Source organism: Mus caroli, chromosome 11 (assembly GCF_900094665.2).
Source record: "Mus caroli chromosome 11, CAROLI_EIJ_v1.1, whole genome shotgun sequence".
Taxonomy (NCBI): Eukaryota; Metazoa; Chordata; class Mammalia; order Rodentia; family Muridae; genus Mus; species Mus caroli.
This window is the reverse complement of record NC_034580.1, coordinates 47,131,898-47,145,300: the sequence shown is the minus strand read 5'-3', so window position 1 is coordinate 47,145,300 and position 13,403 is coordinate 47,131,898. Positions and strand designations below refer to the sequence as shown.

The following is a 13,403-nucleotide window of genomic DNA, read 5'->3' as shown; positions in this document are numbered from 1 at the left end:
ACAGCCATTGGGCTTCCTAGAAAGGAGGTGAGGGAGGGCTTCTAGACAGGAGAGACATCCAGTGGGACGGCATAGTCAGTCTGCAAGATTGGGAGGCAGGAAAACAGTGCCACAGGACACGAGGAGTATAGAGTGCCCTCTTCCCATAAGCTTGTGATGTTTGGCTGCCAGGATGACCACAGAGCTTCCTGAAGTTCTGCATGCCCCTACCTTTGCATCCCCCTGCCCCAGAACACTCCATGTTCATCAGACTTCTGGTCATTTTCCAGCATAACAAGCCCGGCCAGCCCCCACATGGCGTCCCCCAGCTTTCTCCACTCTACGAACATTTCAGCAGTCCACACCCCACCCCTGCACCAGCGGACATCAGCCAGAAGCAAGGTATGGGCCAGGGATGGGAGAATGTCATTGAGGTGGGAACTTAGGGTCCAAGCTCCTGACTTCTGAAGCCACATAGGCTGGCCTGCATTTTATAACAGACAAAGCTGGGACTTTGCAAACCCAGTGCCCAAGTAAAAGGTCAGAAAGGTACCAGGTGGAGAAGGCAGAGCCAAGAGGATTGAAAGTTTGAAGCCAGCCTGGGCTACACAAGAGTTCCAGACAAGCCTGGGATACAAAACAAGATCCTGCCCTGGAGGGTTTTTAAAAAAAGTCAGAAAGGGACAAGTCTGAGGGCAGAGGAGGAAGAACCAATCAGAACATGAGGCTGCTGGCTCTCCACTGCAGTGTGAGAGAGCAGCTCTGTGCACTGCTGCAGCTGTAAACCTCATGGCCTTTCCCCCTAGTGAGAAAATGGAAAGTGGTGGTGGTGATGGCTGATTCACCTCAGCCTCAGCCAAAGTCATTCTGAAATCCACCATTATCAGCTGTGGGAAACCTGCTGACTCAACCCTGGGGCTGGGTGGAACCCTGCCTCCTCAGGTCAGGTTCTGCTAGGCTAGGGGCTGCCTTCTACCTAAAGAGCCAGGCAAGAGTCCTAAGCAGAGGCCCCCGAGGCCGAACAGCAGTGCACCAGGAATCAGTGAGGCTTGACCTCTCAGTTTTCCGAAGCTTTGCCTCTGTCCAGGCAGTGTCCTAAGGCAAGTCACTCAGCACCTCTGTCCTTGGTTCCTTTGTTTGTCAGAAGAGCATTGTTTTTACCCTAGGGGAGTTCTAAACAAACCAGCTGATATCTGGGCCTCTAGTAAGAGGAAGCGGGGACATTAGAGGCCTCTATAGAAGGCACAGACAGTCACTGTTCCAACCTCCCACCCAGGTCAGGTAACCTGCTTACTTGGCCCTTTCCACTACAGGAGTTCACAGGCCGCTGCAGACCCCCGATCTCTCCGGATTTTATTCTCTGACCTCAGGCAGCATGGGACAGCTCCCCCATACTGTGAGCTGGTAAGTGTGGGCCCAGGGAAAAAGGGGCACTGTACCTGCCCTCCCGTTGTTCCTCCTCTACCCAGCTTGTTGAGACCCAAGCTGCCAGCTCTGTAGCCAGTAGCTTTTGCCTTACCTAGCTCTGAGCTAGCTAGCGATCCTTGCGACTATGAGCATTCCCCAGGGAGCTTGGCATACTTTCTTTAGGGAGGTAGGAATGCTGGCTGCTGGTCTCAACCCTATGAGGTTAATTCTCCAGAAGGTGAGGAAGCACAGTTGGACCTGAGCAGGGTGGCAGTATAAACCACCACCAATGGAGAGGCTGCTGCCGCTCACAGCTGCCTGCTAGGCAGGCAGGGAACTCCCTGGTGGCCTGAGTGTTGCGAGTCCGTCCCAGCCTTGGTGGAGCTCTATGAAGAATGGTCCTTCCTGGTCTCTGGTGCTTGCTTGAGCCACACTTGTGACCAGCCTACTGGAAGGGTCTACTAAGGCTGGACCAGGCCTATTGGCCAGAGTCTGTTCTCAGCTAGAATTGGGTCTCAACAGGCCACTCGCCTGCCTTTTACTCATTGGCCACAGTGTGACCTGAGCAGATCTCTAATCAGCAGCAGGAAAGACTGTCTTCCCAAGAAGGCAGTGAAGGGCAGACCTTCAGCCTGGGCCTACCTGCCCTGTTCTACCTGCTTCTTATCCATGATCAGCACACTCTTCCATTTCCAGATTGTATATGTGCTGCCGAAGTGAGCACCATTTCCAGAATGTTTGGGACAAAGTTCCGTTCTGAATACAAGTCAGCCTATCCCAGTACCAAGGTGGGACTCAGCGTTCAGCCTAATGGTGCCAGGCCAGTGCTCTGAACAGGCAACTGTTTGCACAGCCTATTAAATCCCTTAGGTCTGCAGCTCCAAAGACCAGGAAATCCGAGCCAACTGAGCCCCCAGAGAAGTGTAGCTCTATGCTCTTAGCTGCTGCCAGGTGAGACATGGAGCATTCTCACTCTGCACTGAGCGAGCCCTGTATGTGCTGGCAAGGAATGTGGGTGCCCGAGAAACTCTGCTGGAGCTGATTGTGACTTTAGATCTCTGCTCTTCAAAGCAAAGTCTACCCAGTGGACAGACAGGCAAGAAGCCAGGAGTTAGGATGCACTGTTAACACTGTCTTGGTTTGGAACTGTAGGAGCCCAGAGAGACACCTCATCTCCTTGGGTCCCCTGGGCATTTGAGTTGAAGTAGGGGCTGTGAAGAGATGGCTCAGCAGTTAAAGAGAACTGGCTGTTCTTCTAGAGGACCTAGGGTTTGGTTCCTAGCACCCACGTGTTGGAGTCAGTCCCTTCTTCGGAGCTCCTGGATACCAGACATGCATGTGGTGCACAGACCACATGCAGGCCAAACACTCATGCACATTAGCAAATGGTAAAACTTAAGAGCTGGAGCAGTTGGGACGGAAGAGCAATGCAGACAGTGCAGTAGAAAGCATACAGCTCTCACTTCTGAGAGAAGGCTGCCAGGTGCATGCAGCACTGTGTACGAGTCCCACCACACAAGGCGCACAAGTCCTTCCCCATGTCTGGCTAGCAGTCAGACGGCTAACAGCTGTCTCTCCCAACCACAGGCCCAGCCCTCCTCTCTACCCCCTGTCCCCTTCCTGCGGATATAGACAGCACTTCCCTGCCCCCACTGCAGCCCCTGGCGCCCCCTATCCCAGGTGAGTCCCCATCCCTGCAGCCAGGCTCCTGCTTCCTGTTGCCCAGGCTCCAATGCCCACATAGGGCTGTGTTCAGGACAGTGCTTACCCTGTGTTAGTTGTCTGTCCATCTGTCTGTCTGTAGCTTTGGAGTCCCATGCTCTTCTGTGCCTGAGGATTCAACTAAAAGTCTCAGCCTAAGACACACTGGGCAGAGCATCCCAGAGCAGCCAAGACAACAATGTGTATGTGGTGAATTCAGCTCTACTGCTCACCCTTGCTGGGGCATCCTTGGAGCTCTGCACAAGCCAAGGCAGTACCTTCTAGATAGTGCTGTCTCCTAGGGCATGCCTGCTCAGGATTCTTAGATCTCTGCAAGCAGCAAAGGACAGAGTAGTCTCCGCACACTAGCAGGGAAGAGGGGTTGGGGGTGAGGGTGTATATATGTGCCCCTTCCTTTAGCTCATCAGTGACAGACGTAGCACTAGACATGTCATGATTAGGAGGTAGAGATACAGGAACAGCAGCAGAATGGGTCAGCTGGGCTGAAGACAACAAGCCTTAAGGAGACCCCAGCAGGCATGATGGGTCAGAGAGGATTGTGGGTATCGACTTCTGAAAAAGGTAAACCGAGAAGCTGGAGCTGGCTTGAGGGATGGGGAGATGATTGTGACAGGGAAGTAGGAAGATGGGGAGGAATGTAGTAGGGGTGCAGGAAGCAGGCTGAGTTTTATTCCATTGTGTATAGCAGGAGAACTTGAGCTGGGGTGAGCCAGAAGCAGTCTTTTAAAAGTCAGTCTGCTCGGGAGGCAGAGGCAGGCGGATTTCTGAGTTCAAGGCAAGCCTGGTCTACAGAGTGAGTTCCAAGACAGCCAGGGCTACACAGAGAAACCCTGTCTCAAAAAATAAAAAACAAAAACAAAAAGTCAGTTTATTGTGAGAGGGGAGCATGGAGGACTGCTGTGGAGAGCAAACAGGCCCACGGGTAGCTTATGAAGCTCCAAGCTTGTTCATAGGGGCAGGATTAATAACCATCTAAGTAACACATGCGAGTCTTCTGCAGTGTCTGTGCATACATATGTGTGTACCTGTGTCCAGACCAATGAGTATAAAGTATCTGTCAGCTGTGTCCTCTGTGCAGGGATCTCCATGTGTGTTCAAAATCTAGCCCAAATTTCTGGTTTAGTGTTGCTCTCCTTCTGCTTTCAGGTTCACCCACCCATCCTTGATGCTGGGATCTGGTGTACCTGGACACCCAGCAGCCATCCCTCACCCGGCCATTGTGCCCTCCTCAGGGAAGCAGGAGCTGCAGCCATATGATAGAAACCTGTGAGTTAATACAGAGGCTGAGGGGAAGGGACGAGAAGGTGTGAGCTGGGCAGGTGAACAGAGTGGATTGGTCAGCCAGGACATACCTGCCTCCCACGGGGTCCAAGGTCCCCTTCCTGGCACCTCACAGGACTGCCTGGAGGGCTCCGGCCAGCTGTTCTGTGGCTCTGGCATTGACCATGACTGCTGTGTTTTGTAGTCTTCAAAAGCAGGAGTGGGTAGGGAAGGATCAGGAGCCCAGAAGGAAGGGGATGAGTCTCTGTGTGCTTTTCCCATTTGGCTGTGGTACTCTTGAAAGGAACAGTTGCTCTCTGCTCACTCATGTGAGGCAATTAGAAAACTCTACTACATGAAGAGTGGCAAAGCTGGCCTTTAGTCCCAGCACTTGGAAGGCAGAGGCAGGCAGATCTCTGGGTTCAGCGCTAGCCTGTTTTACATAGTGAGTTCCAGGCCGTGGCTACACAGAGAAGCCCTGTCTCCAAAGAACAAAAGTGGTGGTGGCATTAGGTTATATTCACTGCTGGGGGCCGGGGGTGGGGAGGAGTGGGGGGGGCTACTTTCCAAGTAAATGTAATCTGGTTGTGCACCTCAGGAAAACACAGGCAGAACCCAAGGCGGAGAAGGAGGCTAAGAAGCCAGTCATCAAGAAACCCCTCAATGCTTTCATGCTTTACATGAAGGAGATGAGAGCCAAGGTCATTGCCGAGTGCACACTCAAGGAGAGCGCTGCCATCAACCAGATCCTGGGTCGCAGGGTGAGGCCATTGGCACGTGGGCTGAGGGATTGCCCCCACCCCTTTTCACCCCGGCTTCCTCATTTCCTGATGCATCCCGTCTGCCCCGCTTCCCTGTTGCAGTGGCATGCACTATCTCGAGAAGAGCAGGCCAAGTACTATGAACTGGCCCGCAAGGAAAGGCAGCTGCACATGCAGCTATACCCAGGCTGGTCCGCGCGGGATAACTACGTAAGTGGCTGGCAATACACCATGGGGCAAGGACCCTGAAATATCATACCCAAAGCAACCACCTCAACACACGAAGGGGAATTTACCTTGACAATATAGGCAAAGTAACACAGAAAGCCCAAGACCCCCCTTGACTATATCAGAAGAAAGCTTAAGCAACTTCCCTTAAAGATGGTTCTCCACTCCAGAATGCATTCAGTTATGGAACTGTTGCTCAGTATTTAGTGTGGCCACGTGAAGGGGAAGGAAGGGGCCTGCAAACCCCTCCTCGAATGGGAGATGAGAGAGGGAGGAACCCCTAGTCATACCCTGTCTACTGTAGCCTTACAAGAACTAAAGTCAAGAAAGAGGAGTCCCAAAGTAGGAGAGGTCTATATCCTAAAGGCAGTAGGCTGCAGATAACCCAGAACCAACCATCTCTCTTGTTCCTGCAGGGAAAGAAGAAGAGGCGGTCAAGGGAAAAGCATCAAGAATCCACCACAGGTGAGGGCTTGCTTCAGTAATATAGAGGCTCCTCTCCACATTCCTTTTTCAAGAGCAGCCCTGCTCTGGCCCAGAGGGTGGGGTGGAACTCTCAGCCACAAAGCTTCAGTGCCTGAGCCCTCTGGAAACAAATCTGCATCTCTTAAATCTAATTCCATGCTAGTAACAGCTTAACTGTAGGAATGGACCAGCAGGAGCACACGACACACCCCATGCCACCTTTGCCAGCCCTGCTCCCAGCTCGGTTCCACGAGAACAGCTAGTGAGGAACTGATCATAAAGTTCTATGTCTAAACCAGAAATGTTAGCCAGGACCCGGAAGTAATCACACAGCCTGCTGACAGGTACCAAGTGATTTCTCCATCACTACTTCCCATTTCTCATGGCAGGGCGCAGTGCTGCAGAGGCCTTATCTTGTCCCAGCTCAGATGATTTAGGTGACAGACTGTGATGCACATTCTCAGCTACGTTGCTCCCATACAGAAAAGCTGGAGCCTAGGACTGGGACAGGACAGGAAAGAATTTCCTAGGCCTTTCTCTGAGGATAGAACAGGTCTTTATTCCCATCTGTAGTGTGGAACATTAGGTATAATTATGCCATATATACCTTTAGCCTTATTAGGAATGTGGGCCAGATGGCTCTGCATAAAGCATGGAGGTAGTTGGGGGAAGAGGACAGCCCCAACATAGAAAATGTAGAAGTCCTAAAGGCCTTGTGTGCAGTTCTGGAGCCCCCATGCTAGAAGGATGATCAGGCAAGGGAAAGGGAGGGCACGTGAAGAGCACCCCACACTCCGTCACTCTTCCCACTGACTCTTTTGCCCAGCTGGGTGACTGCCTTTTCTCATCCCTTGCTCTGGGTCCTAAGGCTTCCCCTGGGTCTGGCTCTGCCATGGGAAGTCCACTCTGCCTGTGGGGGCTATGGGGTGTCTATAACTGGCTAACACTGATGTTACCTCTTCTTTCTGGGCCCTGTTCTGCCCTGCTGCCTGCCTGCTCGCCCTCTGCCCTGTTCTGCCCCTCTGGCATGGGTGTGAGCAGACCCTGGCTCGCCTAAGAAATGTCGTGCTCGCTTTGGCCTCAACCAGCAGACGGATTGGTGTGGTCCGTGCAGGTGGGTTTGTCCCCACCGTCATCCTCCCTTTGCTTCAAGCTGCTTCCCTTATTGCACATGTTCTGCCGGGTCTGCAGCCCTTCCTTTGTCCCTCAGTCCCCTAGCAAGCCCTTAGAGAAGGAAACCCATGACTCCTAAGAATACAACTGAATTTTGAGCACAGCTTGTGAAGGTGAGACAAGTAGCAAGGGGGAGACATACATAAGCAAAAGTGGGTCTGGTAACAAGATAACCAAATCATTACCTTAGGAAACAAATCTGTCACACACTTAGGTAGCTGAAGCCCCTACTCCTAGCTCCAAAGTGATTAAGTTCCACAAACTCCCTCATTTCTTTAAAGTAGAATTCCTGCTTGAGAGATACAAGGTGATAGATAGTATCAGAGACTCCTGGAGATAGTCTGATCACCCGTGTGTGATCACTTGTCACCTTAGCTCTGGTAACACCAGAAAAGGAGACCGAGGATAAGGAGACCGAGGATACGGGAGAGAAGCATCCAAGAGCAAGGAGGAAAGAAGTGGATGTGTGCTGTGCTCCAATAGGAAATGGAGACTCCGTTCCTAGGAGAGGTCCTATTCCATCCATGTGTGCGGTTTAAGACAGATTGTGGCTGGGGACAGGTGTACACCCGGAACCCTAGCACTCAGGAGGCTGAGGTAGGCCAGCCAGCACCACTGAGAGCCCCTGTCTAAGACAAAGAGCAAAAGACAAACCGCCCCCAAAGTGCTAGAGCTAGTTATTACTAAGCAACAGTTCCTTTGTATTTCTTCTACTAGCCTGGTTGTGAGAACCAAGTTTGCTCACAAGCATTAGTCAGCCTTGCCTTAATAATGCTCATCTAATCCCTACAAATAGACACTGAACAGTAGCCCCTGGAAAACAAGCAGCAGCCCACAGGCCTACACACAAGATTCCTCTTGCCACCTTGTGGCTGTTCCGTGTCATTGCATTTGTCCTAGGTCTGGGCCAGGTAGGGCTGGAAGATGGCCAGAGTTTCCTTGGCAATGGAGAAAAAAAGTGGTTAGCCAGGCCTGTTCAAGGACAGCCATTTTCTGGTTGTGATGTGTGACTATGGATTCACCCTCTGTTTACAGATAACTCTCTTCACTATTCCTAGGAGGAAAAAGAAATGCATTCGGTACTTACCCGGAGAAGGCCGCTGCCCCAGCCCCGTTCCTTCCGATGACAGTGCTCTAGGCTGTCCCCGGTCCCCAGCTCCCCAGGACTCACCCTCGTATCTTCTGTTGCCCTCCTTCCCCACAGAACTGCTTGCTAGCCCAGTGGAGCCAGCACCAACATTCTCAGGTCGCTCTGCAGCTCTCACTCTTCCAGCCCCTAAGTCTCCAAAGACCCCCCACAGCACCCTCCAGAATCCACAGATACAGCAACAAGAATCTCAGAGACAGGCAGCCTAACAACCTTGGTTGCTAGGCACAGAACACCTGGCTTGCTCCAGGGGCCCACCCCTAACTCAGGAGGAGGCAACATGACCAGCTCCCATGGAACCAGCTAGGGGTCCTCTTAAGGTGATGAAGATTTCAAAGGCTGCACAACTCCCTGAACCAGGGGCCATCAATTCGAGAGGTGGGGGATTAGATCTATGTAGCTGTGTCATCTTAAGGGGATCCTGCTGCCTCTGACAGCCATATCTCTTGTTATTGCTGGCTGGACCTCCCTATTGGCCTAGGAGGTTTTGTTTTGCTGTAGGTCAGATGGGTTGGACTGATCTCTTCAGCTGCCTACCCTACAAATGCTTCTCCTGCCCTCTGCCACACCCTCCCCATGCCAATACTTCTTGGACCAAGAGTACCTGGTTTGTCACACAAAATACATCTGTGGTCAACCAGCCACAAGTCTAAACAATAACGCTTCTCTCTTAAACCGAGAAGTTCTGTTTACAAAAACCAGCTGCTGTTCATAAGCTGGGCCGGAGGAAGCGTCTCCCTGTGTTCTCAGGCGCTTGCAAGAGGAGGGACTAGGATACATTTAGGCCTTTCAACCTTGGCACCAACTACCTACTGGTGGGCAATAGTCAGCTTTCATTTCAATCTTTCCCAAGAAGCTCACCAGCATTAAAAACTACAGTCAATAAATTAAAGTTGGCCTAAATCCAGTGTGCACCCTTCCTATCAGGCTCTTCCCAGTTCCATTTCCAGCTCATCTGAGTCAGCTCCTGGGCAACTGTGAGAGGGCAGACCCCAAACCCTCAACAGCCAGAGCCTATCTTTCAGCATTGAGAACCGGCCAGCTTCAGTTTCTCTGTGGGGCTGCAGGAAGACATGTTACTACTAAAAGCAAGGAACCCATAAAACCTCTCTGGGGTGGACATGGTTCCTTGCCACATTCTAGAAACTCTTTTTGAGCCAAACTTAACCCTGAGCCTTGAAAAACAAGTTTTTTGTTTGTTTGTTGTAACTTTTTTTTTTTTTTCATTCTCGCTGTAGATAGCCTGAATCCAAAGAAAACAAAAAGGGGTTATCCAAGTATTCCACACAAAAACAAAACAAAATACCCTTTAGTTCCTACTTTAGTCACTCATTTCTCAATCCAAAGATCATGTTTCTACCGTAGTGTTGAAAGTCTTGAGAAAGTCTGGCCAAGTGTGGTAGTGTGCACCTATAACCCCAGCACTTGCGAGACAGAGGCAGGGGGACCTCTGTGAATTCCAGGACAACCAGGGCTGTATAGAAGACCTTTTCTCAAAAAGAAAAACTTGTATCCCAAATATTTTTGTATTGTAATGCATTACCATAGAAAAGCTTTTTTAACAATGAGAATAAAGAATCTTTTTACTTGGTTTTTCAAAGTCTGACTGAGTAGCTGTTTGAGTTAACAGTTAACACTGCCGCTCTTGCAGAGAACCGGGGTTTTGTTCCCAGCACCTGCATGGCAGCTCTCAGCAGTGTCTACTAATGTTGTTCTCTCTGTCACAAAACCTGGAGTGTATCCCTTAGTATGAACAAAGATTCCAAGACTGCCTGCAAAAGCCAACAATCACAATCAGTGTCTCTCGACAGACAGGGACTTGGTCCTGACACCACAGCTGAGTTCACTTTCCAAGCTTTTCCTTTAATCCTGACACTACAATCACGCAGGCCAGCCTACTCCCCAATACCCTTGTGCACCAATGAGCTAGCTAGCAGCTGCCATTCTGATATTGAACAGTCCAACCTGAAGTGTATTCAGGATCAACTTTCCTCTAAGGACAGAAAGAAGAAAAACACTTCAAACTTATTTGAAGAAAAATACGCAGTCCAGTCTTAAAATTTGTCATAAAAGTCCTACGCAAAGATTGCTAGATTCTTAGGACTGCCTTTTTAAAGCACTTCAGTATTAGACCTGTGAAGTTGGAGTCGTAACGACTTTTTTGGACATAGGTACACCATGTTAAAGTACACTGTGCTGCTAACTTGTAGAGCTCTATCATGATGGTATGAACACCATCCCAGTAGGTCAACCTAGATACTTAATGTTCAAGGACAGCCACCAAACCATTATCCTGCAGTGCAGCTTTTAGTTCCCAAAGTACTTTTATAGAACACTAGAAATTGAAATCTTGGACTTTAACCTTTTTCTGGGAGGATGCTAAAGATGACCAGGCAATCTTTGGACATTTGCATTTGTCCCGTTTTAAAGAATTCTGCTCTGGCTGTGAGCCTCGATGTTTAAAAACAAAAAGACGTTGCATTCTTACCAGGTGCAAGTTGGGGGTTTTGTATCTGATCTGGTGTATCCTCTAGAGTACACTGAACAATACACTCTTTGTGGAGTGCAGAGCTGGTGTGTGTGGTGGGGAGAAGACATTGGCAACTTTGTTAGAATTAAAGAAACCCTTTAGAAAAACTGACTCCAAAAACAAACTTTGAATCCTTCCAATTCACAGCACTACATTCCTGAGACCTGAGGAGGTCTTAAGGACTTGAGAATGGAAACCTAATTCGACTTCACATACCACACCAATCTCATCACACAGCCAGCCAAGAACCAACCTAATTTCTTAAGACATTAGAGAACAAGATCCCCACCCCTTGCCTTTGTAACCCATTCCAAGACAATAACTAGGACTCCCTGGAATACATTATCTTAAATGCTCTTCTCGGCTACAATCACTTCTCACTCTATGCTGAATGGACAGTGAGAGCTGAGCCCTGCAAGCTGTCAAATAGCTTCAACTGAAGCCATGTTTTCCAAGTTGAAGGCAGAAGTTTCCCTCTTTTCCAAGACCAGTTGTCTGGACTCTTCTGAGAGACACGTATATCTCAAGTTCCTTTTGGATGTGGAAGCCCAAGCCAGATCTCTGCCTATCTCTGTTGGGGAAACAAAGGGCAGGGATAGGAAGCCTAGCCTCATAGAGAGGAACAGCCTGGCACTTTTCATTCTGCTCTTTCCTGCCTCTGATCATCAGCAAACAGAAGGCAAGAATACAAGACCATGTCAAATCCCACTTGCCAGACTCATATCAAAGAATTTAAGAGCCCCAAATTAACTACATAAAGCTGAGGTGGCTTTTCTCTGTGATTAGGAAGGCTAGGCTAGTTTCCTTGGGTTTCTTCAGAGATTTCTTAAAGTTCCTTAGTGCTTCCAGTCCTATAATCCCCGAACTTCAGAGGTGAACACACAAACAAGGATATACATTGAGCTAGAAGCTAGCCTTGGCTACGTGAGGGAGGAGCACAGGATGGAGGGAAGCTCTTCAGGCTTTGGGAGTTTAAAGTCAGTAATAGCAACAACACACCATAGGATTCAATGTTCAAGGCCTTCAAGTACATAGTGAGACCCTACACCTTAATAAAAACGTCCTAGTTTTTACCTGTTTACAGCTAAACAGGTAAATCCTAAGTGTTGGGGCGGGGGGGACAGTGGAGGGGCTGTGTGCAAAATTAAAGCTGACCACAGTCGCAGGAGTTTGAAGCATTGAGAAGCAATGCATTGTAGGTGGCAGCTAGGCACTTTGGGTACAGACAAAATTTGACACTCCTCAGTTCTAGCTGGCAATCACCAATCTAACACAATAAAATGCATTCCCCTAATTAAGCCTAAAGGTTGCTCAAGAACAAGTTCCCTGTCTGGGGACATAGCTCCATTTGTAGAGTACTTGCCTGGTATATACAAAACCCTGGGTTCAAATCCAGAGCTGTGAGCGTCCTCTCAATCACATTCAGCACCTAACTGTGTACTTCTTGGTTTCTCACTTCTGATCCTTATAGAGGAACAGTGCTGCTAAGTACTGCCCTAAATAAGGCCTGCCATCAAGTGGCCAGGATCAACTATCATAAAAACAGACTGAAAGGCTAAAACAATAGCAACCTGCTCAGGGCCATGCAGGATTGAAGCAATGGAGGTTCAGTCCAGCCTCAAGTCAGCCTTCATGTCAAAGTCTAAAAGGGGGAGGGAGCAGTGCAGTGGTGGCCTACATAGCAACTTTCAGAACTGCCAAGGCTGTCTTCAAATTAATGAAAAGAAGGGAAAGCACAAAGTGTAAATGCACACAGAAGAGTAAGGTTCAGCTGCTCTGGTGAGGGGTGAGAGCCTGGGAAGCACTTGGTAGGCAAGATGGCTCAGCTGGTAAAAGTGCTGCCAAGTATGTCAACTTGAGCTCAACCCCCAGGTCCCACAATTCCTGAAAGCTGTCCTTTGACTTCAACATATGCATACTTATGAACATATGAACACACAAAGAAATGAGTACCTGACAGGAAGTGGCATAAACTGCCAGCATGGAAAAGGGCTCAACACCAGACCTAGAACCTGGTGAACAGTGGACACAAATTGCCAATTTTCCCTCAGAAAAGCTATCAGATCTATTAATCTGAATCCTATAATTATTTTTCACTTGTCTAAAAGAATAGGAGTCATATTAGCAGAATTCAGCTTCTTGACAAATACAAGTTTGATATGAGCCAATATAGTATTTTATATAGTAAAAGATATCTGAGAGAGCCATCAGGAAAGAGGACTAGGCTATAGTTTCCAAAGTCAAGGAGAGAACAAACTCAGCATACCTCTGCTCATTTCACCTTTTAAATACAGATAGTGATGTCCCTACTCCTACTGCCATTCTCACAAAATCCTGGGCTTACTAAATCTCAAAGCATCATGACGTCAATGCTAACACTCCCCCATCTCACACACACCCAATTCCAGCCCTTAGAGATGCTAGGGTAAGACTTCTATGTCCATGAATTGAGATCAGCCTGGGCCATACAGCAAGACCTAGCATTTCCGCTCCTGGTCTCAAAAGGCTCAACCCAGGTTTTTCCTAGAAATTGACACTTGCTTTATAAACAGGATATGTAACAGTAATCCTAGAGCTTTAGTAAAAACTTGGGTTTGTCCTGACACAAGCAGGGTTACAAAGCTGGGTAAATGTGTTATAACTAACTGGCAAGTGAAATACTCCAGCCAACATTGGACTATCATCTTCCTTCTTTCCTAAACTAACAAAATGGGGGGGGGGAGCTTAAATT

The 13,403-nt window shown here is 49.0% G+C and overlaps 1 protein-coding gene across 4 annotated transcripts in view; it reads left to right on the top strand.

The window, feature by feature from the left end:
* The window catches only part of Tcf7 (transcription factor 7), a 30,604-nt gene extending 20,859 nt beyond the window's left edge, over window positions 1-9,745 (top strand). Inside the window, exons 4-12 of one of the 4 annotated variants that reach the window (XM_029483044.1) lie at window positions 270-381; window positions 1,293-1,383; window positions 2,974-3,066; window positions 4,255-4,374; window positions 4,967-5,129; window positions 5,232-5,339; window positions 5,774-5,822; window positions 6,864-6,936; window positions 8,054-9,737. In XM_029483044.1, the coding sequence (XP_029338904.1) occupies window positions 270-381; window positions 1,293-1,383; window positions 2,974-3,066; window positions 4,255-4,374; window positions 4,967-5,129; window positions 5,232-5,339; window positions 5,774-5,822; window positions 6,864-6,936; window positions 8,054-8,351 (1,107 nt within the window). In that variant the 3' untranslated portion in view covers window positions 8,352-9,737. Of the gene's footprint in view, window positions 1-269; window positions 382-1,292; window positions 1,384-2,973; window positions 3,067-4,254; window positions 4,375-4,966; window positions 5,130-5,231; window positions 5,340-5,773; window positions 5,823-6,863; window positions 6,937-8,053 lie in introns of all 4 variants that reach the window. The other 3 variants (XM_021176652.2, XM_021176650.2, XM_021176651.2) reach the window with 3 other exon arrangements.
* Window positions 9,746-13,403: the final 3,658 nt, after the last annotated feature.